The sequence below is a fragment of the Aspergillus udagawae genome (assembly GCF_001078395.1).
Source record: "Aspergillus udagawae IFM 46973 DNA, scaffold_1, whole genome shotgun sequence".
NCBI classification, from domain to species: Eukaryota; Fungi; Ascomycota; class Eurotiomycetes; order Eurotiales; family Aspergillaceae; genus Aspergillus; species Aspergillus udagawae.
In genome coordinates this window covers 4,249,041-4,274,687 of record NW_025091264.1, presented here as the reverse complement: position 1 = coordinate 4,274,687, position 25,647 = coordinate 4,249,041, and the positions used below count along the sequence as shown (strand labels likewise).

Here is a 25,647-nt window from a genome sequence, read left to right as displayed (position 1 = left end):
GACAATTTCAATTCTTCACATTCTTCTCCAGTTCATCCAATCCCTGCCCATTGCTCATCATGCGATCCTAACCCCGTTAGCCCGATACATCTCAAGGAAGTAAACTCTCATAACTCACCAACAACCAGGACGGACACCAGCGTGACAGAATCCGGACCGCAGCACTATTAGGTCCCTTCCAGACCAACCCCCCGCTGCCGCTGCCCTTGGCCCCCAAAACATCCCCTACAAGCGACTCTGCAAACTCCTCAACCGAGCACCCCTTCGGGCCCGCCTGGCCCGTCGCCCACTGTGAGATGACATCCCTGATCGCTGCATAGCGCGAGCCGGCCGGCAAAACCACCCGCGGCTCGTTATCATGGAACGAGGTGCTGACGGTGCCCACCATCAGACACACAACGCTGACACCCAGGGGGGCCAATTCCAGCCTAAGCGTCTCGGAGATCTGCACGACGGCCGCCTTGGATGACGAATATACCCCTGCACATTAACCCGGTCAATCTATCTATTCCTAACCCAAAATACGAAGGAAAGAAGAGAGGAGGGATACCAATCCAGGGAGTATTCACCACGGCCCCCACACTGCTGAGATTAACCACTCTCCCCCGATTGGCAACTAGCAAGTCCGCGAATCCCTGGATCATCCGAACAACACCCCACACATTCGTCTCGTAGACCTGCTTCGCATGCTCGAGGTCCGCGTCCACCAGGGGGATGGTATACCCCGCTCCAGCGTTATTGACCAGCACATCCAGCCCGTGTCCGTGATCCTGCACGGCCTTGACGGCGGCAGCAACGGAGGCCGGAGATGTCACGTCGAGCTGCAGGAGGGTGACGTTGGAGAGGGTGGTGAGGGGGGAGGGGATCTTAGCGGGTGAGCGGGCGGTGGCGAAGATGTGGTGGCCCCGTTTGGCGAGGGAGAGGGCGAGCGCGGCGCCGATGCTGTTGGCTGAGCAGCCGGTTACGAGGATGGTTTTGGGCATTGAGTCTCTGTTTGATTTGGGATTAAGATCGGATTCTGGCTGTTTGAGTTTGAGATTGGGGATTGAGACAATTGTTGGCTACAGATGGGAAGATCTTGTTTATTTGACGGACTTGAGGAGACAGACAGGGGTCTATACACTATTGTTGTGCTACAGTAAGATAGGAGGTTGAGTTGATTAGATTCGTGGCAAGGATTCTGCCTCTGCTTTCCTATTTACTGAATACTTGAAGGTTCTGACTGACAACTCCAAAGAACATTCAAAGTATATCCAAGATGTTGGTTCTAAACTGTATTGACGCTTGGCTTCCAAACCGTGATGGAGAAAGAGGCCTACGGAGATGATCAGATGAGGGGCCGAGCAGACTAGGCTGGGAAGACCAACTCACTGAATCATCTCCGGCCGGTTTTGGACTACTGCATCCTGTATCTGCAGCTAAGCTCTAGCCATCACACCAGCCCGTGCAAGTGCAGCACAATAGTGTCGCAAATAAATAGCCATGTTTCTATTTTGATCTAGGACTATCGCTGCCTGTTTCCACAGAATCATGTCGGCATCCGGATCACCTGGTAAGTAGGACGCGGGTTCTACGTACTTGCATGCTCCTTGGCTGTGTCGTGTCTCTAACCTGCGAGTTCTATCCGGATCGACATCCTCGAATATCGGAGAAACTCGACTACGACGCGAGGGGCCAAAATTATAGACTGGACGGGAAATAACCAAGGTCCTTGCCGGGATGAGCCGTCTGTCTGTGTCGAAGGACCTGGTCGAGAACAAAGTTGCAAGCGTTATCTGAAGCATGTGGATGGATCATTGACAATATTGACAGGGATTATCATTATACTATTAACAGGTCTCCGACAAGATCCTTGTCTATGCCAACAACGCGCAGTGGTATCATACAACATCATACAACGGAATACTCCCGAATCTCCTGCTCAATGTTGACCTCACGGGAGATCCCCCTTCCTAGCGTGGATGGCCTTTCTCCCCCTCCTGCCTGTATCTTGGTGTTCGTTGCATAAGCAAAGTCTCTCAGCTCATGGTACTGCCCCGTCGCGTCGTCCAGGAGATGAGATCGAGACGGTTTAGCCTTATCCATATGGTGGTCTACCGTACCGGCCACAGAGTGACCACCGCTAGAGGTTAGTCGTGAACGTAGAGTTTTGAGAAGGGTCGATTCCAGGACGTGGCTTTTGAAAAAGGTCGCGAAGAAGGGCATCGAACTGACGATGATGGCGACGTTGTTCTCGACGTTTCTGGTTCATATCATCAGCGAGGTCACAGACTGTCTTTTCCTGAGCTTACACGCAGATGAAGAGCGCACTCTGAGTAAAGGTGGTGTCGGTGGTGGTTAGGAGCCGAATGCGAAAAACGAGAGCGATGACGCTTGCGATGATTCCCCTGGCACTACTCAGTATCTCGTCGGGTTTCTGGCAGCTTGAACGTACATCATGGCTGTTGAAAAGATGATCAAGAGCTGCCATCGCTTCTTGCGAGGCAGTTGGAGCTTCGAGAGAAGCGGGAGCGGCAGAATGAAAATGTAGATGTCCAGAACCACGGAGAGGGTTCCCTGCACGACACCCCAGTATATCAAGTGCTCTGGTCTCTTGTTGATCAGCAAATCCTCCCAGGTCTCTCCGATGTGCGGTGCGGCGTAGTACGATTCCAGACCGACTCCCGGCCAGTAAAGGACAAAGGTGAAGAGCAGACCGAACCCGATGGCGTATTTCATGGTTTTCTGGATGGTAAAGATCTGCCGGCATAGAAGGAAAATGGAGGATTTCGCAAAGAATATGACGGGTCCAAGGAGGACGCCTTGCGCAAAGAGAATCTAGGAGGTTCGCATGGTAAGCCCTCGAAGAGCTAGCAGCTGGGAATTGTCATACCTTCATGTATCTGCCTGTAAACCAGCAGGCGGGTATATCCCACTGATGACGGGTGTACTTGAGCACTAGACAGATCATTAGTCTAATCTGCGATAAATCTCATGAGGAAGAAACTGACTATCCAGAATCAAGCCATTATATGTCACGGACAGCGCCAGCGCGATAATCACAAAGCCTATACCAGCGCTCGTCAATGTCCTTCACTTCATGCGCGCTTTTGGCATCGCAACCTACCGTCTGCCCAATGCAGCTTCCTAAAATTTGTATACAGCCTCGCTGCTGTGAAAAGGGTCGCCCAAGCAAGCGTCACTGTCGTCACTGCGATGGTCGCACCGGCCAAGGACGGTGGATCTACGAAGTTGGGTGTCAGGCCTGGTGGAGGTTGAGCCGCTGGAATGGCGCAAAGATCCGTTCCTGGTGGGAGGGAAGACATGATGCGAAGACAGTATGGATACTATCATGCTGTCCGTTGCCTTGTATATATCGAGTAGTGATTAGAGAGTAATGAGTTGAGTATTACTTCGATCTAAACGCGCCCTGTTGTTGACTTTATTGGGGCCGTTTGCTGGTCGCATTGCATCCAGGCCAGTGTTACCAACGCACTGACATGCTATTATCTACTGCCTAAAGTAGCTTCTCCCCGAACAAAGAGCTCAAGGTATCAGCTTTATAAGTAAATCTAAAACGGTTCTCGTTCCAAGTTTAGGAGCATCGTATCGCGGGTTTTTCTTTGTTCTTTTTAAGTTGTGGATCAATTATGCTTTGCGCTTATTCCAGGTCAACAAAGGATCGATAGGTGTATGACGCGCAGAGCATGCGATAATGAATATTATGTAAACCAAAAAGACATCCAAGAGAGAAACTCGAATCCTCGGTTCTTAGTTCAAGAAATCCGAGGTAGCACTAATGAGGAGTATACTCAAATTGCTGTCTCCGACCCCTGCTAAATGAGCCAACTCGACATCCTCCATACGAGGTAAAGGCAAGATGATCGCGAATCACACTTTCTACTTCAAACAATAGTCGAATGAGCATCTATTAGAGGCAACATGCATCCAGCCTTACAGCCGATGAAGAAGCTGCTAAGTGTGGGATACGAACTGATTTCTCCCACTGGTGGGTTTTCATTCTGCAACTTCAACTTGCAGGGGGGCATAATGGGAAACTGGATAGTCCAATCCACCGAAAACAGTCGATTGGATAGTCGGCGGAACGTGCAGAGAGTGTAAAGGCAGGAGGGAAAAAGCAAAGTGAGACCTGAATGTCACCATCCGATCATAGCCTAGGCTGTGGTGGTGGCTCGGATGTTGATCTGCTTTTAGCTGCGTCTACACTCTGCAGAATTGACCATTAGCCAACCCATCAGCCAACCCATCAGCCAACCACTATCAAGGATCATCCTTATCGTCAGCACCATCATCCAGTCAACGCTTCTTCTTTTCTCTTGAACAGTACAACCGTACCCTCGCGGGGTACTATGCTCGACCGCCACGTCCTCCACCGTTGGCTACCGGGATCTTCCAACCGACACTCCCATCCCTCCAGAATACACACCATAATCAGCTTGAGGATTGTTGCAGCGTAAAACCGGCCGGGACTATGGATCATCAAGCATGTCAGCTTCAGACTATCTTCCAATAATAATAATGAGGGGTAGAGTTCCCCTCACCAGGCGGTGTTTCCCAGCCCCCAAATTGGCCAATCCACGCTAACATCTGTCATCATCAGAGGGCTGCTCTCGGGTACGTCCAGAGACACATCTCCTGCGCGTAGTTGCTTGTTTGCTCTGGCGAATCGAAACCCGTCGAATGCTTGCGGATTCTGGTATCTGATGCGATCGCGCATCATCGCTCGTTGCGGGATACATACCCAATCGCCCTCTGCGACTTCGAGTCCATCAGAAAACACGAATGGTGTCAGCGCTTTCCGTCGGACGGTGACTGCCTAAATCAGCAAGGGCTGCATGTAACCATCCAGAAGGAGTGTCAACACCCACTTGCATCCGAATTGGTGCAGCGAATCGATTCTCGCACAAAACTGTCAAGGAGCGGCATCTCAGCCACCCTCCTCCTGCACGAGCCAGCGAGATATTGTTGGATCTCGGCTCGAAGCGGCTCAACGTAGTCGTTATGCAGACAGAGATCCTCGATGGCGTATGTGGTGGTCTAAGTTATCACTAAACGATTAGCTTTTAAAGTTTCCTGTTTGAGCCGAAAGTACGGTTCTCGCTTGCTGCCTCACCATTGCCAGCTGGTGCACCGAGCCAAACCAGACCGCGATAATCTCCCCAACCATTCTGGTCGTGGTCCATTGTATTTTCCGTGGCGACGTGTCAATCAGCCACTGCATGCAATCCATCTGCAGGCGGTTAGCCAAGCGACCAAGTTGTCCTGAAGCTGAAACCAACCGGAGCATCTTCTTGAATAGCGCTGGTCGATTTGGCCCTCGTTGCTAACCGCTTCTCCACGATTGGCTCCAGATAGCGGAATAGTGTCCTGACGGCGTAGTGTTGTCGCGTCACTAGGTTCGCAACGGACCTTGTTGTGATCGGTTAGGCCAATTCAGTTGGTTTGGATCAAGTACTCACCGTCGGAGGAAACCCGGCGTGATACGCAGAATCTCAGCGGCTAGGATGACCCTCTGCGGGAATTCCAACGCAGCCGCGGTGAACTCAGGATTCTGCGCTGCGACATAATTAGCCTGGTGGGACTGACGTGCCAAGGAGGTAATCGTACCAAGGTCCTCCCCGAAAAAGGCGAAGCAGTTGACCTTTGTGACGGTTCGCTTGATCATCGAGAACAACCTGCAATGCACGAATCCTGCTGCAGTCAGATTGGATCAAGCATAACCAAAGGGATGGCCCCCACTTACCATCCTTACCCGGCACTGCAAGCTCATCTGCAATGGCAGTCTCGACGATCCTCTGTAACTCAGGCATTAGAATGGGCAGATGAGCCGTTAGCCTACTTCGCAAGGCACGGACAAAGCCGGTCCCCTCGACGCCTCGTTGGTCCTGCCACTCGAAGCCAAACATGGTGTATTTGGGTTGTAGAATCTACATCGTGTGTTACCTTCTGCTTCAACAGGGTCAGGGGGCGTACCTCTTTAGCTACAGCATGTAGTGACAGGTTTTGAAGCGGCGCGTTGGCCAGCTCCGTGATAAGATCGTTCGACGTAACCAACCAGTGATCATTCGAGGGAGTAGATATCTTAAATGGCATCCCCTCTGCCTGTTTCAGTCAGAACGTATCACTGCCTGAACAAGGAAGAACGTTCACACACTGAAAGATATGCCTTGTCGATTATATCTGGTCCCCGGGCCAGGTACCACAGACCACGGATGCGTCTGAGGCAAAGTATCAGGAAGACGACAAGAATCTCGAGCATAATGGCTATAGTCAATTGGTATAATGGAAACATTATGCTCACCAACACCGGACAACGGTCGAGACGTTATTATATAGACAACAGCCTATCTGATTCAGCCCTTCTGATTCAGCCCATCTCGATAGGGCCCGCTTCGGATTTCAATGTACGTCTAAGCGATACATTGACATGGATTTAGCGCTTGCCAACACCAACAGCAATATGCATGAATCTCACTGGCTAGGAAATATGTACACTTAGGTACTCGCTTTCAGTAGCGAGTACATAAACCGAGCCGCGTCCGTTACGTCTTCCTCGAACGGATTGTCGCCTCCAACCCATCATGCTTTCTGACGCAGCCTCTGCAGTGATCGACTGGACCGGCCAAGGGCTATCCTGGGTTAATCAGGAGTATCCAGCCCTGACGGTTGCAGTTACTTCTGCTTGTGTTTTGGTCCTATGGAGAATATGGCGGTTCACTATATTGCCTTCATATTATCCTAACGATCCGAAGGAACTACCATACTGGATTCCTTGTAAGTTAACCCCCCTTAGCATTGAATATCAAACTAATCACGTCCAGTCCTGGGTTCGTATTTTCTGTGAGCCTCTGCTACGCACTTGTTAATTTGCGACCAGGACATGGGGCGGCATTCTTCAGCAATTCCAATGCCCTTCTATCCAGAGCAAGGTGCGTCGCCATTCTCCGCTAAGGCATCGTGGCTTACCAAGTACCTAGAAATTACTACAACAACATCCAAGATCCGTTCGCCCTGACCATTGCCAATTCTCTCATCTACGTCATCACTAAACCCCAAGATGTCGCTGAGGCGTACCGCAACACCGACACTCTCTCCTTCAACGAGTTTGTGCAAGCGATGATGCGCGCCTGCGGGAACACCGAGTCTTGCGTAAAGGCAATGTACAACCCCCTGTCCAAGGACAAACCCGGGTTCCCGAATCCGCATGGCAAACCGCTGGCGACTCTGGCGCGCCAGATGCACATCCACCAATTGTATCCGGGGGATAATCTCGACTTTCTGGAGAAACAGTTCCTGGACTGGGTGGAACCTCGGCTGACCATGGACGCGCTCAAGCGGGAATGTCCCTACGCGATCCAGAGTGATCTTCCAACGGCAAAGAAAGACGATGGGATCGTCCTGCCATTGATGCAGTGGTGCTCTGATTATTTCACCCGGGCCGGCCAGCGGGCGTATTTTGGGCCGTCGATGGACGGGATCGACCCGAAGCTCCCGCAGACGTTTATCATTTTCGATGAGCTGAGCTGGCAGGTTCTGTATCAGTATCCTGATTTTCTAGCTGGGGAGATGAAGTCCGCGCGCAATGCAATCCAGCGTGCGTTGAAGACATATATCCAACTGCCCCAGGAGACGAGGCAGGGCGATGCATGGTTCACCAAGGCGATGGAGAACGAGATGCGCGCCCTGGGTATCAGCGAGGATGACATTGCGACGATGCTGGTGACGATATACTGGGGGTATGATTGTCCTGGATTTTACTTGCGATTGCATATCAGGAAACTGACAGCGTAGGATCAACACCAACACGCGCAAAGCAGCGTTCTGGCTACTCACCTACATCCTCCATTACGGTTCTGAGCACTATGTCGACATCATCCGGCAAGAAACGCTCCCTGCCTTCTCGCCTGACAAGACAATTCCCGACCTGGACTACCTACACGACAACTGCCCTCACCTCGACGCCATGTGGAACGAAACGATCCGCCTCTCCGCGTACTCTGCCTCCGTACGCTTCGTTACGTCCGACACCATCATCGGCGGCAAGATCCTGCGCAAGGGAAACCGACTGATGATCCCCTACCGGCAACTACATTTTGACGAGACCATCTTCGGCGTGGACTATCCCGTCGAGGAGTTCCGGCACGAGCGATTCATGCAGAAGGGCCGAAATCTGACCCGGAGCGACAACTGGCGGCCTTTCGGGGGCGGGACGACGCAGTGTCCTGGACGGTATGTCGCCAAGCGGTTTGTGTTGTTGTTTGTTGCGATGCTCTTGCGGCGATTTGATGTGGAGCTGGTGACGAACAGGGTCCCCGCGGCTGAGGAGGGGAAGCCTGTGCTGGGGATTATGTCAATTAAGGATGGAGAGGATGTGTTGGTGAGGGTGAGACCGAGAGTGATCTAGCGGTCGTATGTACTGGTGTGAAGTAGGACATATCTTCTCAACGAAGGAGCAGGCTTCCATGCTTCTACCGTAGTCGTGCGTATGAGTCGACCAATTCTACCTGTCAAAATATGTTTCACCTCAGCGTGATCTGTCATCTGTCTTCTGCGTCGTCAGCTCAAACCCTTCACCATCTCGCATTTAGAAAAACCGTTTCCAAGTCATGATTCTACCTGATCTACAGAGTACGGAGTAGAACTCGATCAATAATCCAGCAACTTGGCCAATCACCAGCGAAGGTCCGAATCCGACCCTCCGACAAAAGTGCCCGTTTCAGGAAAATTGATTCACCCTGCGACAGCCATACCAGCCACGTTGAACTCAACCCTGATTTACGAGTCATGGTGCTTCAGATTTGAAGTTCGATCCAACGAGATGATCAGCCCTGTCAAGTCAATTGAGTTTACCAGTCATTCACCCATTCCAGACCCACACAGGGCTGTGCCGGTTGATGCCGAGGTGTTCCAGGATGAAACACGAGGACCAGCTGGGCTTGCTGGACTCCTTTTTGAGGCTTGTCCACAGCACGACTGTGTCATGGACCAAGACTAACACTCAGTTCCGAACAGGCAGGGAGAATAATGATGCCTTTCCATATCAGATTGACTCATAGGGTCTCTGACCTCGCCGAGGATATGACTACAGCTAGGTGTGAAATCAACCATGGCACGAATCTTCACGAAAAACCCTATACGCTGTTGCACGATTGATTCAAATCATCGGTTTTGAGCCCTCGGTATTTGAACGGTGACGGCGATCAAACTCAAGCAATCGCCGAGCCCATTCTCTTTCGCAGTGCTATCCTAAACCGTCTATCGAACGTGACCTGTGCATCGAATCGAAGCTCAAACATGAAACTCCCCCACTGGGGGGTATGAAGATCAAAAGATTCTCCGAAGATCCTCCGTATCCAAACTCCAGTCTACAGATCGCAGCCCTAAGGACTACCGACTTTCTAGATCCGGACTTTCTGGATGCGATGAAACAGGGGCTGGCATCCAGTTCAGCAAGGCCTGCGATCGAGGCCGGCATTTATCTTTTATCATCCTCGGTTGAACTTGAGAGTAAATGCCGGTTTCAGGATGAAAGAGAAGAGGTATAAAGACTCTGCTCGCGTCGCTGAGTCGGAGAAGAGCAGAACCGACAAAACTACTCCCTTCATTCTCATCAGTCACTCGTTCCTACTAGAGCTGGACTCTATTCATTCTTTTTGAGACAAAATGAAGGCATCCGTCACCACCGTTGTCCTCCTCGCTGGGCTTGCCGTCGGTGCACCCACTAGAACTATTCATTCCGACCTTGAGAAGCGTCAGTTCGGCACCGGCACCGATGGACTGAGTGCTCTGGCCTCTCTTTTCCCTATCCTGGGCGGGGGCGGCTCTTCCACCTCGTCTGGTCTTGGTGCTCTGGCCTCACTCATCCCTAGTCTGGGCGGCTCCTCGTCTGGAAGCGGCTTCAGTCTTCCGGGATTCACCTTGCCCACGTCCATCCCCGGCCTGGGCAGTCTAGGTAGCCTGGGTGGCCTGGGTAGCTCCGGCTCCTCCGGCTCCTCCGGCCTTTCGGGATTGAGTGGACTCAGCGGACTCAGCGGACTCAGCGGCTTGAGCGGCCTCAACGGGCTGAGCGCAAGCACCACTGCCTCCAGCGCCGAGGCAGGCAGCAGCGCTAAGGCCGCCACCAGCTCCGATTCCAACTCGGGTGTCGCCCTCTCCGGGCTCCTCGGTGGTTAGTCAATCCCCATTCGACAGAAAAGTCGTATGCTAAACAACCAGAACACATCGCTAAACGCGACCTTCTAGGCTCCATCAGCGAAAACGGCGTCAAAAACAAAGCCGCCTGCCAACCCCTCACCTTCATCTTCGCCCGCGGCACCTCCGAAATGGGCAACATGGGCTCCATCGCCGGTCCTCCCGTGGCCACGAAACTCCGCTCCCTCCTCAACAACAAGGTCGTCGTCCAGGGTGTCGACTACCCGGCCTCCATCGAGGGCAACGCAATGCTCGGCGCCGCGGGAGGCACCACAATGGCCAGCCTGGTGAAGCAGGCGTTGTCGCAGTGTCCCGATACCAAGGTTGTGGTGGGCGGGTACTCGCAAGGCGCGATGGTCGTGCACAATGCGGCGAACTCGCTGAGTGATGGCCAGATTGCCGCGGCGGTGCTGTTTGGCGACCCGTTCAAGGCCCAGGCTGTTGGGAAAGTGGCCAAGGCGAATGTTAAGGAGTACTGTGCGGCTGGGGACCCGGTTTGTCTGAATGGGGCGAATGTGCTGGCGCATTTGAGCTATGGGGATGATGCGGCCGAGGCGGCGCAGTTTTTGGTTACGGCTTCGGGGGTTAAGGCTTAGCTTGCTTGCTCTTGGCCTTGACATATGGATATGATTATGGATTATTGGTTTGATGATTCGCTCGTTGTCTACGGATGGGATGTCGCTCTTTAGCTGGTATGGCATAGCATGACTGGCGCTGGCGCCTTAGATACTTAGGTGCCCACATTTGTTGGTTACCTGAGGTTGTGACTCATTTATGATATCAAAGGAAAGTGAGAGAAAAATATGGCTAAGAATAATGTTAAGATATCATTCTTCTCTTACTATTATCTCAGTTCAGTCATCTATTCACTAGACTTGACTCTATTCACTTCACTATTGAAACTTGTTTGTTCATTCACCTACTGAGTGCCAGCTACAAACAGAAGTAGTGAATATCAAATATCAACCATGATTATACATACAGCCTCATCGTCCACTTCGAGTATCACGTATTTATTAGGCAGATACCCAGATAGTAACGATTAGTGGATCTCAAGTTACTATTGTATATCTAGAGTAAACTGTCATAAGCTATTCCAATATAGTGCATTGAAAAAGTTGTTAGTTTATCAAATCCCATATAATCCTCAACGGGCTGTCATTATACTCTCTCTCTTTTCTGCGAAATTGACGTCTAGATTCCTTACGGGCTTCTATCGCTACCACAAGATCATTCCCTCTTGTTCGATCACTGGGGGACGTGGGCGATCCTAGGGGATGGGGAAGGGACGGTCCTTTAGATAAACTAAGGAATCCGAATGGAGGGAAGCATGCATGACTTTGCCAAAGCTGACTGACTGGTGCTACCTTGTAAAATTTCATTCCCCGACGCAGTAGATCATTTTTCTCAAACGATTGGCTAATCGGTCTAGCAGTCAAGTTGAAGCAATCCGCCGAGACCGTTGACGCACCAGGTATCAGTTCTCATTCAGACGAGCAAATTCAGAGCCACGCTGTTTAGCAAATCAATCAAGCCAACCCCAGCACTTAGCGAAAGACTTTTTATGGTCGTTCACCAACTCATCCACATCTTCCTTTCTCATCCCCATCTCCTCCCTTCGTGCGTTGATCCACTCATATCTATCCCGAAGCGAAGACAGCATTTCCTCTTGTAGGCTTCGTATCTCGGATTTTGAGTACACGGAGTCCTGCCCGTGCTCGTGCCGCCGACGCAACCTCCCTTCAAGAGAGTCCTGATACCTGATAGCCATGTTATCATCAAAAGCAAAATCATACCCATGGCAGACAGGGCAGGACAGGTCATCCCCACAGCTCCCAAAGAGCTCAGGCCACATCTGCTGACAGCCGCGGCAAAACCATTCATTGACGCCGCAATTGGGGCAGCGGCCGAAGAAGTAATGCTTGAGGACATCACTAGCGACAGTGAGCCAGAAGTCTAGGAAGGATAAGAATGGAACTTACCGCCCATAAGGTCGAACAACTACATTGGGTTCATCGTCACCTTCAACTTGAGATTTGAATTTGTGAAGGTACATTTCTAGGGTCATCTCCTCGCCCGTGCAGTTCCCATCATCGTCCTCCTCGTCTGCGTCTCCATCTTCGTCTGATTCTGCGTCTGCGTCTGAGTCTGCATAGTAGACGTTTGGTCCATCCAAGATCCAATGTCCCTTTGAGCCTGGGATATGCCAGTCCACCTTCTGCAAGATGATACAGGGTGCGCTTGAGCTTGGATCTCGTCTGGCTGAAGCAGACTTGACAACGAGCATGGCTGCTGCCTTGGGGGTATGCACCAAGATCAGGTCGCCCTGTTCTACGTCCTGGGGTAGCTTGTCCATTTTGGTGAAGCGTGTGGCGTTCTGGTGTTGAGAAGTGAATTAGAAGATTGATAGAGGAGTCAGACAACTTAGGCAGCAGGCCCGTATCAGCAGCCTTGTGGTATTGATGACGTAGAGTAACGCTTAAGGAACCAGGGAATTTGTCGCACTGACTTTCCATGATAATTATCAAATACAATGATTTCAGAAATTCACTCATATTACAAGCAACTGAAGTACACGAGCCTGAAACAGCAGGGACAGAGGGTGATCTCGGGGTAGAATCTCAAGAGCAAGCGGATTCCGGCCTAATAATCCCCCGTTGGCATCCCTTCACTCGCAGGAACATGCTGGCCATGAAATCCAAAGCCTACCGGTCCGTTCAGATGCGCTCTACCCAGCTCAGACATATCCCGCGCATCCAGACAGAGCAAGTAGCTTTTCCCGGTCTTCCCATCCAGCACAACACTCAGGAGGACACCATCATCCTCATTAGCGCCCACAGGATCGGCGACAAAGATTGCTTCTCCAGGCGACTGTCCATGCTGTTTCCAGACAGTAGTCTCTTTGGCCACGCTATCGTATTTCATGATGCCATCGAAGAAAGTCGATTCGCCGCGGTCAGTCACGGCGTAGGTGTATCGATGCTTCTGCGTGACATATTTCGGGTTCAGGGTAGGCAGCTCGGGAGCATAGTCCTTGCATGCTGTCCAGTTGATTGACGCCTCTTTGACATCTGATGTTGGAGCCGAAGGGATATCCTGAAGCCGGAAGCTGGTCACTGCGGAACGACACCCGTCACGCTTGCCTTGGACAAAGGCCTTTGCGGTGGAAGACGAAGAAAGTATGTTCTCGTAGTAGAGTCTCTCGAGTATGCCAAGGTCATCAAACAAGACAAGTTCGGCCACGACGTCGGTGTGTTCGGGATCATCGGCGGAAGGTTCCTGCCATGCGTTGATGGTGTGGAAGCAGAAAAAGGAGCGGCTTTCGTACGTCGCGAGGAGCCCTCGGCTGCCCTTGCGGTCGACAACGTACCATGTTGCGGGTTTCGAAGCGTCAAACGGTTGAATGGCTTCTACGAAAGAATCCTTGAACTTTGCTGGGTTGATGTGCGAGTTCCACACACAGAGGATCACGTAGTCGTCCGTTATTAGCAACGAATGCAGATACGCCGGGGTTCCAGGGAATTGGGCCAGAATCGACGTGGTGCCCGTTGAAGCAGACACATGGAAGATGCGGTAGACGGATCCTTCAGGACCAAACGCTAGGTTGAAGTTATATACGTCTCCTGTGACTGGATCCGATCTTGCATGAGCCGCCGACAATGGGCCGGTTAGATCAGGATGCAGATCCTTTTGCGCGGCGAGTCCAATGGGCTCGAGAGTCTCCGGATCGATTCGCTTGTAGTGGCTGGCATCAGTCTTTGCATACAGAGTCTTGATTCCGGAAGCTTTCGTCCAGCGGTCACCGGTCTCATGACCAAGACCAGGCATGTTGACAGACAGCGTTACTCCAATGTTGTGATAGGATGGTTCATTTGCCGGGGCATAAGAAGTCTGCACTTTGTTGAAGACAGCCTTGCAGGGATCGCGCTTTTGGCCAAAGCTGATCTTCTCCAAGGAGCCGGTCTTCCTCACTTCCTCGATCAACAAATCCGTCGAAAAGCGGGAGTTGTAGAATACGCGCGTGGACGGATGGGACTCATCTGGAGCCAAGATTTGGAATCGATGGGTGTGGCTGAAGCCGTCAAACCAGTGGGACATCTTGAAGGTGTCTCCGTTCTCCGTGTCAACCGTATACTTTCCTGGGCCCGTGCGATAGAGAACGCCTGCGGCGTAGGGAGGGATATGACCAATCAAGGAGAGTTCAACTGGTTGACGTTCCTCATAGTTGGCATCGAACTGCGGAGCGTACCGGTCAGCAACCGTTCGTCAGGTTTAAGTGTATATATTCACTTACCCCTTCATCATTGGGCCAGTCATTGAAGTATCGTTGGACGCTGGGCATCTTGCGATAACGAAATCTGAAAGAAATATGGTCTGAATATGGTAATCTGACGTCCAGAGTTCGATCGAATACAGGCACTGGGAGTCAAGAAACGCCAGTTGTATCGTTCAGGGAAGAATTTATACCTGCCCTGAGGGTCGGGGGATGAAGTATCCGATTCATGAACTGGACGGCATACAACCACATTCACCAAAACCTGGGGTACCATACTGATGGTCGTCTGACGGCATTCACGCTGCTAGTCGTTGGGGGACCCCGACGGATACGGAGCGAATTCTTGGAGGAGCGGCGCATTATGCCACATCCAATCATAGACTTTTAATCTGTGGAAAGTTAATCTCGATTTTGAAGGGGTATACATGATCTATCGTACCAGGTATTCTGGGGTATTCTGGGATATCTGGATTCTGAGTATTAAAGCCGCCTTTCCCCTGATTGAGAAGCTCAAAGAGAATAGAGAGCGGCCCATTCCTCGGAACTCTTCAGTCTGCGATTTGCAAGATTGAAGAATCGAAGCAATGTCCCCACAATTTTTCCGACGATGGGTGTATTTGAGAACTGAGATGGAGCAGTGCCACTGGATGTGATCTCAATATCAGACAAACCACGTGACTATTCGCTTCGCAAGTTGCAATTGGTGCACGTTGTTGAAGAAATACAACATTAACCATCCAGTTGAGGATGTGTGAGCAAACATTGCCAACAATACAGTGACTGACTCCCGTTACCGGATCGAGCGTATACCGTGGTTGTCATCGGATTCGAAATCGTGTCAATAATCTTCAGCTGAATCCACGGATCACATCATCAACCTTTGCGGGGGAATGCCGTCGGTGATGATTCAGTCCCGCGCCTCGGCCTCGGCGTAGGCAACCAGAATACCAGATATCTTTTCGGCACAGTCAACGTCACTTGTTACGCCTGTGTACACAGCATATGCAAGATACACAGAGGACCGGGAACTGACGATGGAGCAAAATATGAGTACAAACCCCCTCAGTGGTCGTCGATTGAGATGTGAAATCTGTTCCTTCACGTTTCATCGCAGTGACCACCTCAAACGCCATCTACTCATCCGTAAGTGTGCATGCAAAAAATGCATCAAGGCTTGACTGATCGGCTTAGATAAACCACCTAAACAATACCGCTGCCAGTTCTGCAGCTCTACGTATAGTCGCGGGTAAGGCAGGGCGCATGCGTGCTGCGATCGCTGTGCAACTAACATGTCGTACAACAGGGATGTTCTCCGTCGACACTGGGCTACGTGCGCTAAACGGCGGCAATCAGGGCTGGAGATTCCCCAGGCGGATTCTGGAGGTAAACATAAGCACGCCTGCGATGCCTGTGCCCGCCTGAAAAAGGCGTGTAATGGGCTTCAGCCATGTGCTGAGTGCGAGTCCCGCGGGAGACTGTGTTCCTATGAACGTTTAACTGGAGGTCAACCGGCCCGGGACAAACGAAGCGAGTTGACATCTGTTTATTCGGAACAGCAGGACTGGGAGACGCAAGGGTTCGGGTATCAGACTCTACTTCCGCCAAAGCCGGCATATCTGAATCACAGAACCAGTGCAGGGGTATTACCTGGGGTGTCAATCGGTGGCCGATAGCAACCAATTCAATTCGGAAAGTATGACACTAACCAGCAGTGCGAGTACGCTAAACGAAACGAAGCTAAACGGAAGGTGCTTGCAAACTAAACCTTGATCCAATAGTCACGCAGGCCGTCGTTCTCAATCTGCCTCCATTCTCCAATATTCCGGTCTTCTTCCGCCTTGTCCATCTCATTTGGTTTGTTGCCAAGGCCCAGATTGTACGGTCGGTAGCTTGGGTCAGCCCGCAGCCGTCGAATGACGCTGCCGTGGATTTTGGCATCTTTGGGAAGCGGTCTTCGCGAACCTCTTGCCTGCCATCGAGTCATGCGAACCGAACCATCCGGCGTGATCTTCAGTCGTTTGAAGGGGATCCACTCCAGAAGTCTCCAGAAGAAAGCCTCGGCTGGTCTCCCACTATCATAGTCGAGGGAATCGTGGATTCGAGCACGTTCGGCCTGGCGTACGATGTCCTGACCCTTTTCACTTGTTGCTGGATCTTGGCAGCCGAGCGCCTCAAGCTTGTCGCTTTCGAACGTAAGCCCGGCCTTGATGGCTTCCTGGACCATCCATGTCAGAGGGATCTGGCTTATGGGCCAGGACTTGCTCGGCCAGCCTCCCCCAACGTCGCCGTGGTTTCCGGCAAAGTACACCTCCTCAAAGTCAGCCTCGAGCTCTGAAGATTCACCGTCATTGTCCGAGTCGTAGATGTTTTCGGGTCCTTTCTTCCAGTCTTTGACGCTTTGCTTCATGTCCGGTGATCCCGTGCCCAGCTTGCTCTCGAAGAGTACGGGTTGGAATTTGATCCTTCGCTCATCGATACTGACGGCGTGTCTCATAATCCTCGGGCTTGGCCGCGTGCTGCTCTCCTTGTTCAACTCGGCCACACTGTTGACAGTATCGAACAAGCCTAAGAAGTGGACTTGCCCCACGGGTCGACACATCGTCTCCCGGCTCACGCTCAGGCATCGCATTGCACCCAAACGCTCCTCTTTATCTTCGCCCTCGGAGAATTTCCACTGCGTGAACGCCTCCCAGACGAAAGGGATCAGCTCCTCGTTGTCCGCAGAGAGGAGGCCGATATAATCCAGCATTTCGTTCAGGAATCGAGCCGTGTAGGCGCCTCGAGAAAAACCAAAGAGGTAGATCTTGGCGCCTGGGACCCATCGGCGCGCAAGGAAGCGGTAGCCTCGAATAACATGCTGATCGAAAGAGGTCGCAAGCGCAAGGTCAAAGGCCTTTGGAGTCCATGACTTGCCGCTGCGGCGCAGGACGGCGTGAGCGACCGAGCCTGGCGTTATGTCTGACCCAATGCCAGCTACGCCCGATTAGTTGCTGTCATTTGATGATTGGCGACATACGTACGTTGGTAGTAGCAGTCTATGCTCGTTAGCACACATTCGGTGATTGGGTCCAGGATAGTACATACATCGATTCTCCTTGGTTCGATCTAGCATCCGAAAGATCTTCAGGATGTTGCTCTCGCCACCGTCTGCACGAAAAGTATTTCCCGTGCCATCGAAACACAGGACGAGCTCTCGCGTAGGCGCGTCACGCCCGTCTTCGGAGTCCTTGTCCGTCATGTCGGTCGCGCTTTATTGCACATGAAAACCCTACAAGGGTAGCAAATGTAATTGGGGATTCCTCTCTGGAGACAAGTGAGATCTTCGAATATATAGGAACCAGCTCATTTGAAGTAATGACCCCCTGAGCGACGACGCTCAGCTTATCGGTGAATGGCCTCATTGCCCAGGATCAGCCTTGTGCATGGCCACCAGGCGGCCGCAGCGTACTACTCTGTAGGTTTGCGCCAGGGTTGGCGTACGTCAGATATGATTTGATGGTCGAGTGGAGGCCAAATGGAGCCCAAATGCCAATCTTTACTTTTTGATAGGGATTTATGGAACGTGTTTGTCGATCTTTCGTGTTGATCTCGGTAGCGGCGGTGATGCCGTTGGCGAACAGTGGAAACCTTTGAGATCCCTCCAATGATCGAGTAGTGGTACAACATGGGCAATGGCAGAAAATCTGATCTAATAGTTACATGTTACTAAGATGAAGGCAGGGCGTAGCTGAACATAAGGTTCGACGCGCTTGCGAACTGCAGATGCGTGGCGCAGATCGTCTCTCGGCGCAACAAATCACACCGCCGGATGAGCGCAACACATGAACCCTTCCCGTTGCACAGGAGGGCCGGAAACTCCAGCGTGAACAAGATGAGATTACCAATTGGTAGTGTTAGTAGATCCATCACATGTACAGAGTGGAAATGTCTCGCACCCAGCCTTACACCACAGCTGCTTACGGAGAACCAACAAGGTGATCGTGGCTCAGTCAAATGCTGCTTAAGTTATCTGTAAGACTGTAACGAGGCGAAGGCAAAAGAAATGGGCAAAGTCAGGGACAGACACCCTCACACACCAGGAACGGAAACTTCATCATCTCCCGCCTGCCATCCTCCCAATCCTCCACTTCCTTGTCCAGGGTCCACCCAACCGACACCCTGACCTCGGCGAATCCCACCTCCCGCATGAGATCCTCCATCCACCCGCGCGGAATCCCATGCCTCTCCACCCCCGCAAGCTTATCCTTGGGATGGAACAACCGCGCCTGCGGGCCAAAGTCCTCGAAATCAGTGAGGCAAACCCGCCCCCCGGACTTGAGACAGCCGCGGAGCGTGCTCAGGAACTGCCGGAGGTCGGGGACATGATGCATGACGAGGTGGGAGAGGATGAGGTCGAATTTCCGCCTCGCGCCTGTGCCGGGGCCGGTAGACTCGGTTGCGGAAGCAGGGGGCAGGACTGGATCCTCTGGGTTCGTGAGTAAGTGGCAGAGCGGCGTGATGTTCTTTGGGGCGTTTGGGTCGGAGAGCTTCGCGTTCAGCATTTCGATCATGCCCTCTGCGGGGTCAATGGCGACGATGTGCTTGACGTGCGGCGCGACGCGGAGGGTGAGCAGGCCTGTTCCGCAGCCGACTTCGAGGACGTCGAGGGTTTGCCCGCCATTTGATAGAGTGGTGATGAGGGGGTTGAGGGTTTCGTAGGCTAGGCGGGTGGCTTCCTGTACGGAGGGGTTAAGGTCCCAGTTGGCGGCTTCGGCGTTGAAGCGGACATTTCCTTCTGGTGGCTGGGACACTGTCATGATTTAGAGAAGGAGTTGCGTTAGAGACTTGATGATGATGATAGTTTGTTTGGGTCTGGTTGATCTGGAGCATGGCATCCCGGGTAGTACCGTAGTAGATACCCCAATGCGGGGTCAGGCAGTGGATCTTTAGTCGTCCCCTCTGGTTCATCTTCATCATCAACCAAGCATAATTCGGTGCTTCTTTATTATGGTGTTTTACCAGATCCATGATCATCCAAAGTCTTTCACATGGATAAACTCTGATGTGCAACGGAGCTTTGACACAATAAGTGGACATGTCCGACCTCGGTATAACCAGTACTCACAGACAACCTCTACAGGAGATGACTCCACGTTCTATCCTTGAAAATGGTTTACTTCCCAAGTGATATCAAGAAGGCTTCCGCAAGCAGACGGAGCTATAGAGTATATCCCCATACTATTTAACTATCCCAAGAGGCAGAAGTCTCCCGGTGTTTCGCCTTGTCATTAAACCCTCTGAGACCACTCATACTCGCAATAAAATGATCTCATTCTCCTCTGTTACTCTGTCTCTCTCCATCTTCCTATCAGGCTACCTCACCTCCATCTGCGCAACGCCTCCTACCACAACCCAGCGATCCCCCTACGAAACCGACCGCATCCGCATCATCACAGGCGACTTTGCCATCAACGCAAGCCGCGCCGTCGTCATCATCAGCGCTTACCATGCGCTCATCGCCCTCATCTACCAATCCAACACCAGTAGCAGCATTCTGCCCGCCATCTGCCCTCACCCCGAGAATCTCAACCCAGAGACCCTTACCTGGAGTCCGACGGCGCTTCTCTCCCTCCTCGCCATCGCCGCCGGCTCCGCCATCCGCCTCTCGGCGTTTGGGGGCCTAGGTCGGAATTTCACGTTTTATCTCGCGGTGCCGGATCGATTGGTTACGGACGGTGTATATGCGCATGTTCAGCATCCGAGTTATACGGGGTTAGCCCTGGTGGGGCTGGGATGTGTTGGTCTGTGTGGTCGGTGGGACGGGGCAGTAGGAGCGTGCGCATTGAGTAAGGATGTGATTGAGAGGCTTGATGGATGGGGCATGATGGTGATAGGGGCGTTGGGGACGGTAGCTGCGATGGTCGTAGGGATGAGGGTACGGGATGAGGAGAGGATGCTGCGGGAGAAATTTGGGAGGGAGTGGGAGGGGTGGCATGCCAGGACGGCGAGGTTCGTTCCAGGTATTTGCTAGAGGCAGAAATATCATTCATTCGGATCCTCCTTCTGCCATACATGACTATCCATCATTTGTGAGACGGTGACTGTAGATATCGGAGGAGCTGAAGCTACGGAGCAGGACAGCACAAAACAATGACATCATTGAATTGGAGATGACTGCAGTACAGTATACTTCTACCACACGTATAAGTAGAGAGATATGAACTGACGGACAGCATAATGTTATTGATACTGGGTATCTATAAGAAATTGAACGAGTTCAGCCTCGCCATCCTTTTGCTCCTAAGGTGAAATGGACATGCGAATGTGTAGAGTAGTGTAGTGTAGTGTAGCTGTCATCGGAGTTGGTCCGGTGGAGTCTCGTGCTCCCAGCGATCACTTCCCCTTCAACTCTGCCACATCATCCCGCTTCTCCTCACCCATCCTCGTCCGTCCTCTGCTTGGTTTATTTCCCATCAATTGGATCGATAGCAACATGGGCATCTTCAGTCGCTTCCTCAAGCTGACCACCATCGGAGGCGCCGCCACGGTCGGCGGGTTCTTCTGGTACACGCGCAACGACGTCTTCGTGCCGCTGCCTCTATCCGATCGCATCTTCCATTCCGCCCGCTTCAACGCCCTCAATCCCCTGCGCAACCCCACAACCCACGATCTATGCATCCGCCGAGTCCCCTTATCAGACATTGACCCCACCCTCCTCGAAAAGAAGGGAAAACTAGTCGAGGCATTCTGCGCCGGAGTCTGGAGCGGCTGGGGTATGTCCACAGAAACACACCTTGCACTTGAGCATTTCACCCAATGTAAAGCAGCAATGCTAACAACATTCTAGGCTACGCATTCCAACGCGCCTACCTCGCTCGCAAATATCAAGGCCCCGAAACCGCCAACCAGCTATGGTCCCGCTCCGAGCTGCGCTCCTCCACCTACGAACCCGGCACCCTGATCACGGACCACTTCGAGGTCGTCGAGAAGACCCCCAACCGCATCGTCGTGCGGTGCGGGGCATCCCCGCGCGTGCAGGAGGTCCGCCCCTCCGACGGCCTGTTTGAGATGTCGGTGGATGTGAAGCCCGACGAGGGCGTGGCCGAGTTTGGGCTCAAGAGCTGTTTCTTCCAGGGGCTGGGAAAGGCCGAGGCGCAGCCGATGCCGCCGCATATTGTGTGGTTGCATCAGCAGTATACTAAGTTGTGGATGGAGACGGCGATTCGGAATGTTTTGCGGTGATTTGCTGTCTTGTTTTGTATATATGTATATGCCGTCGAGCAATCTAATGCGTGCCATCTTTGGTAAATGGCTGTTCATCTGCATGTATCCAAGGATTGGTAGATTGATCTCATTGGAATCAGACCGGATGTCAGGCGGTGGCTGCAAGATCTATAAGCATGTTTCCTTTTTCTTTTCCTTTTTTCCGGATTTGCCCAATCACCCGACAATGCCGGTTCCTAATGGATTGACGAACGGGAACATGGCCCGTTACCGACAATGACAGGTCATGCCATGACGCGAGACTGGCTGGAAGTGACCTGTCCCATGTCCACTTTGGCCTAGTCGTTTGCCGACGAATTTCTAGGCAACACTTTCGTGCGCCAGCGATGGCTAGAGAGAAGGAGTTAATTCATTGTCGTTGACGATCAGATACACCAGCATTCGAAGAAATTTGTCCTGCAATAGCGGGTTGGTATGGAGAAGGTTTTGGCAGACGAGTCTAGGAGGAAAAAGCATATGTCCGGCAGAATGAGGACAATGTTAGAGCAACTCAGCAGATGGATCTGTCTTGAATTTGTATCTAAATTTTGGGTCTACTATGAGCATGTAGGAATAAGTCAACAATTAAGGCCTTGGTGTCTGCAGCGAGCCACAAGGTAATCAGAGGGTAGGATCTGAAAGAAGGAAAACGCAAGCGCAGCAGAAAAAAGCTCTTCTAATGTACAACAGGGGTATTGTTGGAAGGCTTCGACTCCCATGGGAATGTATATTTCAAGAAAGGAAAACACCACCGACCACCATCTGCCACCGTCTATGCCAGAGCAGCAATGAACATGACACCGATCAGACCGGTAAGACCAACCGACATTCTGTCTGCGCCGTTGCTGAGACCAGGCGTGAAAACGACCTCGGAGGGCGCGGTCAGTGTCGCCGATCCTGTTGCCGTGCCGGAAGCCCTTTCACCAGCTGGCGGCGACCACGTAGCAATAGCAGTGACCGATGCAGCTGTAGAACTTCCCGTGGGACTGGGAATGCGACGCGACGAGAAGAATGAACTGGCGCTAGAAGAGCCACCTAAAGCAGCAGCGCCGGATGAGGCTGGCACGGGGATTGTGGAAGGTGCAGCAGATGCAGAGGCAACAGAGCCATGCTGTTCAGAGTCGCCTGGGACAATGTCAGAGTCATCGACGGATCCTGTGCTGACAGCTTGGGAGATGGGTTTCGGAGCTGTTGTAGGGATTTCAGAAAGAGCGCCTGCGGTCAGCCGAGATGCGACAGCCTCAGAATTGGTAACAGTAGAGGTAGCCGCGGCTGAATTTGCGATGGCGTCAGCGGCGGGGTGTTCACTTGCGGCAGCAGCAGGAGTAGCAGCGATGGAAGTTCCAACGACCCCAGCGCCAGAATTCTCGGTAGAGGCACCGTTCTGCTTGCCATCCAGGGCAGCCGCTGATGAACTTTCCGCGACAGGGCAGATAGTGGTAGTCGATGTGACGTAGACGGTGCTTGTTGACTCTAACTCCGAATCACCGCCCTCAGCGGCAGACGCAGTGGGGGCAGCGGCGGCAGGTGTAACAGCGGGAACAGTCCTGGACTCGGCAGCGGAGTTTCCTTCCTCAACTGTGTTGGTCTGAGCTGGCTGGGGAACAGCGGTTGTCTCGGCGGGGACGGAAACGGTAGGCGTCGCGGTATTGGCAGCTTGGACCGAGACCATGGTGCCTTCGACCTTGGAGGTCGTGGCTTGAGAGACAGCGGCGGACGAAGCAGCGCTGACGCCATACTGGTAGACCTTGATGGAGTTGATCTCCCAGTAAGCCTCCTTGAAAGCAGCGGGATTCTGAGCGACGTAGTTGACACAGCTCTGCATGGGGCTGCTGGAATCGCTCATAGGACAGCCAGATTCGCCAAAAACATTACCGGCCCAGTCACCGCAAAAGGTCGTGTCAATGATGAACTTTTGCGCCTTGAAGCGCTCCGCAAAGTCGCAGGAGCCCTGCAGGTGCGCCATAGGGGTTCCGAACGAGGAGGTATCGGGGTTTCCGCTGGAAAGAGAGGCGGGGATTTGGCTGCGAGCGAAGAACCAGATCTTGATAAAGGCGTCAGTCCACTCCATAGCATACACACCACCGCCCGCCTCATTGAAAGGATCGCCAGAGCTGCCATTGGTCCCCTTGACAACACATCCAATCGTGCCGGAAGCCTCGCCACACTGCGAGGAAGAGAGGGTGCCAGTCATGTCGTTGCTGCCCGAGACATCGCAAGTGCCACTGGTGTGGAGGACGATTTCGTTTGCCTTTTGCAGGTTGACACCCTCGATGATATCAATCTCGCCGTCGTTGGGCCAGTCCTTACCGACGGACCAGAAGGCGGGCCATGTGCCGCAAATGCTGCCAGGCATGTGCTCGATATCGATGACATACAGTCCCTCCGTGTAGTACTGTTTCGATTCGATCCGTACCGACTCACGGCCGGGGCCGTTGGGGTTCAAGGTGTTCTCGTAGTCGACACCCATATAGAAGCTACCACTCGAAGTGACTTTGACCAACCCAGATTGTTCAGCGACGCTCTGATTGACGTATGTGACATACCCCTTAGTAGGGTCGGCTCCGTGGAAGAAATTCCAGTCGTTGATGAAGCTTTCGCCCTGCCAGGACTCCGTAAGCTGATACGTCTGCGGCTGGCGGGCCTCCAGGGCTGTGGCTGCGACCAAAGACGAAGCAATGAGCGATCCTACACTCAATAAGAGCGACGAGGGAGCCATGATGGGCTCTTGAATAGTCAACAAAGGCTTGTAAGGAACGATGGAGCCTCAAGCTCGAGATTTTGAGAGGAGCGATGGAGAAGATCTAGGAACACAACAGAAGAAGATTCCAGCTGATCGCTACTCAGACGAAGAATAGAAGACAAATTGATTGCAAAGAATGGATATGACACCGTCCAGGGTGTACTCTAGCAATGGATGGTAAGAAAGGAAGGTGGGCAGAATCGATCTGCGATGATGAATTGAAGAATGAGAGAATGTAAAGGCCTGAGATGGGCCAGCTTAAAAGAAGGAAATAACGAAAGGAAATGTTTCAAGATGAAGAAAAGATCAAGTATGTGAGACCATGGCAACAAAGGCAAACGGGAGATGCCAATAATATAGCAACGAAGGCAGGAATGCTCGACCCATTTAGCCGCGCCTGGTCTGTGCTTGCCATTGCCTGCACACAATAATGCCAATTTTATTATTGTCACCATGGTCAACGAGCTGGCGCCCCATTATTGCCATGGTCTAATCCCAAAGCGCCATCGACATGCCAATGCAGGTTCGGGATTGGAGGTTCCTCTGCTAGTTTGTTGTCAAGACCAGACCCGGAAGGCCGAAACGAACCGTCAAGAAATCACTGCCTTGGGGAGATGGGCATAAGGTACGTCGTACGGAGTAAAGAGTGACGAATGCTGGCTGCTCTGCTCAGCATGGCATTCGTCGAGACTCAAGGTCTTTCACATTTTTCCCAATCTCTAGAGTATGCAGAAGTGGGCAGCGGTAAGTCACGGCATTGGTGTGGTGGACATGTGGTCAGCAAATCTGAAACAGGTGCAGCCTCCAATAAGCATGGAGAAGTAGGTAGTTGAAACAGGAGAGGTCTTTTTTTGTCCACAGAAAAGGACGGTTGTTTCGAGGTGTTGTGGTGAAACATCAAAGGGGAAAAAATAACAGCGGCTCGCAATTATCAATCACCATTGTCCTTTTTCGTCATGATTCAAGTGTGCACTGATTGCCTTTGTCCATAAGATTGAATATGCTTTCAACTTTTCTCAACCTTGGTGGTAACAGACAGAGGCAATATAACCACAGTCCACATTCTGGACATCTCAGCATGACTCGTGGGTCCTTGGAGGATGACATGCTCACTGTCGGACAGACAACTTTGCCGACATTGCCATGAATCAGCAATTGATACACCTGGCGAATGGCAATTGAGAATATCTCTCGC

At 52.2% G+C, this 25,647-nt stretch overlaps 11 protein-coding genes across 11 annotated transcripts; 3 read left to right on the top strand and 8 right to left on the bottom strand.

Annotated features, from left to right (window-relative positions):
- Window positions 1–7: 7 nt before the first annotated feature.
- Window positions 8–983, bottom strand: Aud_001400 (SDR family oxidoreductase; the record flags this gene model as incomplete). The annotated part of the gene is made up of 3 exons (XM_043286899.1): window positions 8–67; window positions 119–480; window positions 551–983. The coding sequence occupies 3 exons, from the start codon at window positions 981–983 to the stop codon at window positions 8–10; spliced, it is 855 nt and encodes a 284-aa protein (XP_043142834.1).
- A 907-nt stretch (window positions 984–1,890) lies between these two features.
- On the bottom strand, window positions 1,891–2,878 carry Aud_001399 (uncharacterized protein; the record flags this gene model as incomplete). The annotated part of the gene is made up of 4 exons (XM_043286898.1): window positions 1,891–2,242; window positions 2,292–2,387; window positions 2,435–2,817; window positions 2,873–2,878. 4 exons carry the CDS (start codon window positions 2,876–2,878, stop codon window positions 1,891–1,893), a joined length of 837 nt encoding a protein of 278 aa, XP_043142833.1.
- Window positions 2,879–4,288: 1,410 nt separating this feature from the next.
- Aud_001398 (putative cytochrome P450) lies at window positions 4,289–6,259 on the bottom strand (the record flags this gene model as incomplete). The annotated part of the gene is made up of 9 exons (XM_043286897.1): window positions 4,289–4,469; window positions 4,542–4,812; window positions 4,869–5,037; window positions 5,114–5,230; window positions 5,280–5,409; window positions 5,460–5,691; window positions 5,744–5,927; window positions 5,974–6,102; window positions 6,155–6,259. The coding sequence occupies 9 exons, from the start codon at window positions 6,257–6,259 to the stop codon at window positions 4,289–4,291; spliced, it is 1,518 nt and encodes a 505-aa protein (XP_043142832.1).
- A 322-nt stretch (window positions 6,260–6,581) lies between these two features.
- On the top strand, window positions 6,582–8,404 carry Aud_001397 (cytochrome P450; the record flags this gene model as incomplete). Its single annotated transcript, XM_043286896.1, has 5 exons — window positions 6,582–6,774; window positions 6,822–6,827; window positions 6,878–6,929; window positions 6,978–7,736; window positions 7,792–8,404. The coding sequence occupies 5 exons, from the start codon at window positions 6,582–6,584 to the stop codon at window positions 8,402–8,404; spliced, it is 1,623 nt and encodes a 540-aa protein (XP_043142831.1).
- A 1,259-nt stretch (window positions 8,405–9,663) lies between these two features.
- On the top strand, window positions 9,664–10,787 carry Aud_001396 (carbohydrate esterase family 5 protein; the record flags this gene model as incomplete). Its single annotated transcript, XM_043286895.1, has 2 exons — window positions 9,664–10,168; window positions 10,216–10,787. 2 exons carry the CDS (start codon window positions 9,664–9,666, stop codon window positions 10,785–10,787), a joined length of 1,077 nt encoding a protein of 358 aa, XP_043142830.1.
- Window positions 10,788–11,716: 929 nt separating this feature from the next.
- Aud_001395 (uncharacterized protein) lies at window positions 11,717–12,547 on the bottom strand (the record flags this gene model as incomplete). Its single annotated transcript, XM_043286894.1, has 2 exons — window positions 11,717–12,125; window positions 12,174–12,547. The coding sequence occupies 2 exons, from the start codon at window positions 12,545–12,547 to the stop codon at window positions 11,717–11,719; spliced, it is 783 nt and encodes a 260-aa protein (XP_043142829.1).
- Window positions 12,548–12,834: 287 nt separating this feature from the next.
- Aud_001394 (carotenoid oxygenase family protein) lies at window positions 12,835–14,533 on the bottom strand (the record flags this gene model as incomplete). Its single annotated transcript, XM_043286893.1, has 2 exons — window positions 12,835–14,427; window positions 14,486–14,533. The coding sequence occupies 2 exons, from the start codon at window positions 14,531–14,533 to the stop codon at window positions 12,835–12,837; spliced, it is 1,641 nt and encodes a 546-aa protein (XP_043142828.1).
- Window positions 14,534–16,226: 1,693 nt separating this feature from the next.
- Aud_001393 (T6SS phospholipase effector Tle1-like catalytic domain-containing protein) lies at window positions 16,227–17,705 on the bottom strand (the record flags this gene model as incomplete). Its single annotated transcript, XM_043286892.1, has 2 exons — window positions 16,227–17,440; window positions 17,552–17,705. 2 exons carry the CDS (start codon window positions 17,703–17,705, stop codon window positions 16,227–16,229), a joined length of 1,368 nt encoding a protein of 455 aa, XP_043142827.1.
- Window positions 17,706–18,519: 814 nt separating this feature from the next.
- On the bottom strand, window positions 18,520–19,263 carry Aud_001392 (class I SAM-dependent methyltransferase; the record flags this gene model as incomplete). Its single annotated transcript, XM_043286891.1, has 1 exon — window positions 18,520–19,263. The coding sequence occupies one exon, from the start codon at window positions 19,261–19,263 to the stop codon at window positions 18,520–18,522; it is 744 nt and encodes a 247-aa protein (XP_043142826.1).
- Window positions 19,264–19,769: 506 nt separating this feature from the next.
- Window positions 19,770–21,688, top strand: Aud_001391 (methyltransferase family protein; the record flags this gene model as incomplete). Its single annotated transcript, XM_043286890.1, has 3 exons — window positions 19,770–20,455; window positions 20,792–21,219; window positions 21,294–21,688. 3 exons carry the CDS (start codon window positions 19,770–19,772, stop codon window positions 21,686–21,688), a joined length of 1,509 nt encoding a protein of 502 aa, XP_043142825.1.
- Window positions 21,689–22,481: 793 nt separating this feature from the next.
- eng2 (putative GPI anchored endo-1,3(4)-beta-glucanase) lies at window positions 22,482–24,428 on the bottom strand (the record flags this gene model as incomplete). The annotated part of the gene is made up of 1 exon (XM_043286889.1): window positions 22,482–24,428. One exon carries the CDS (start codon window positions 24,426–24,428, stop codon window positions 22,482–22,484), a length of 1,947 nt encoding a protein of 648 aa, XP_043142824.1.
- Between the last annotated feature and the right edge of the window lie 1,219 nt (window positions 24,429–25,647).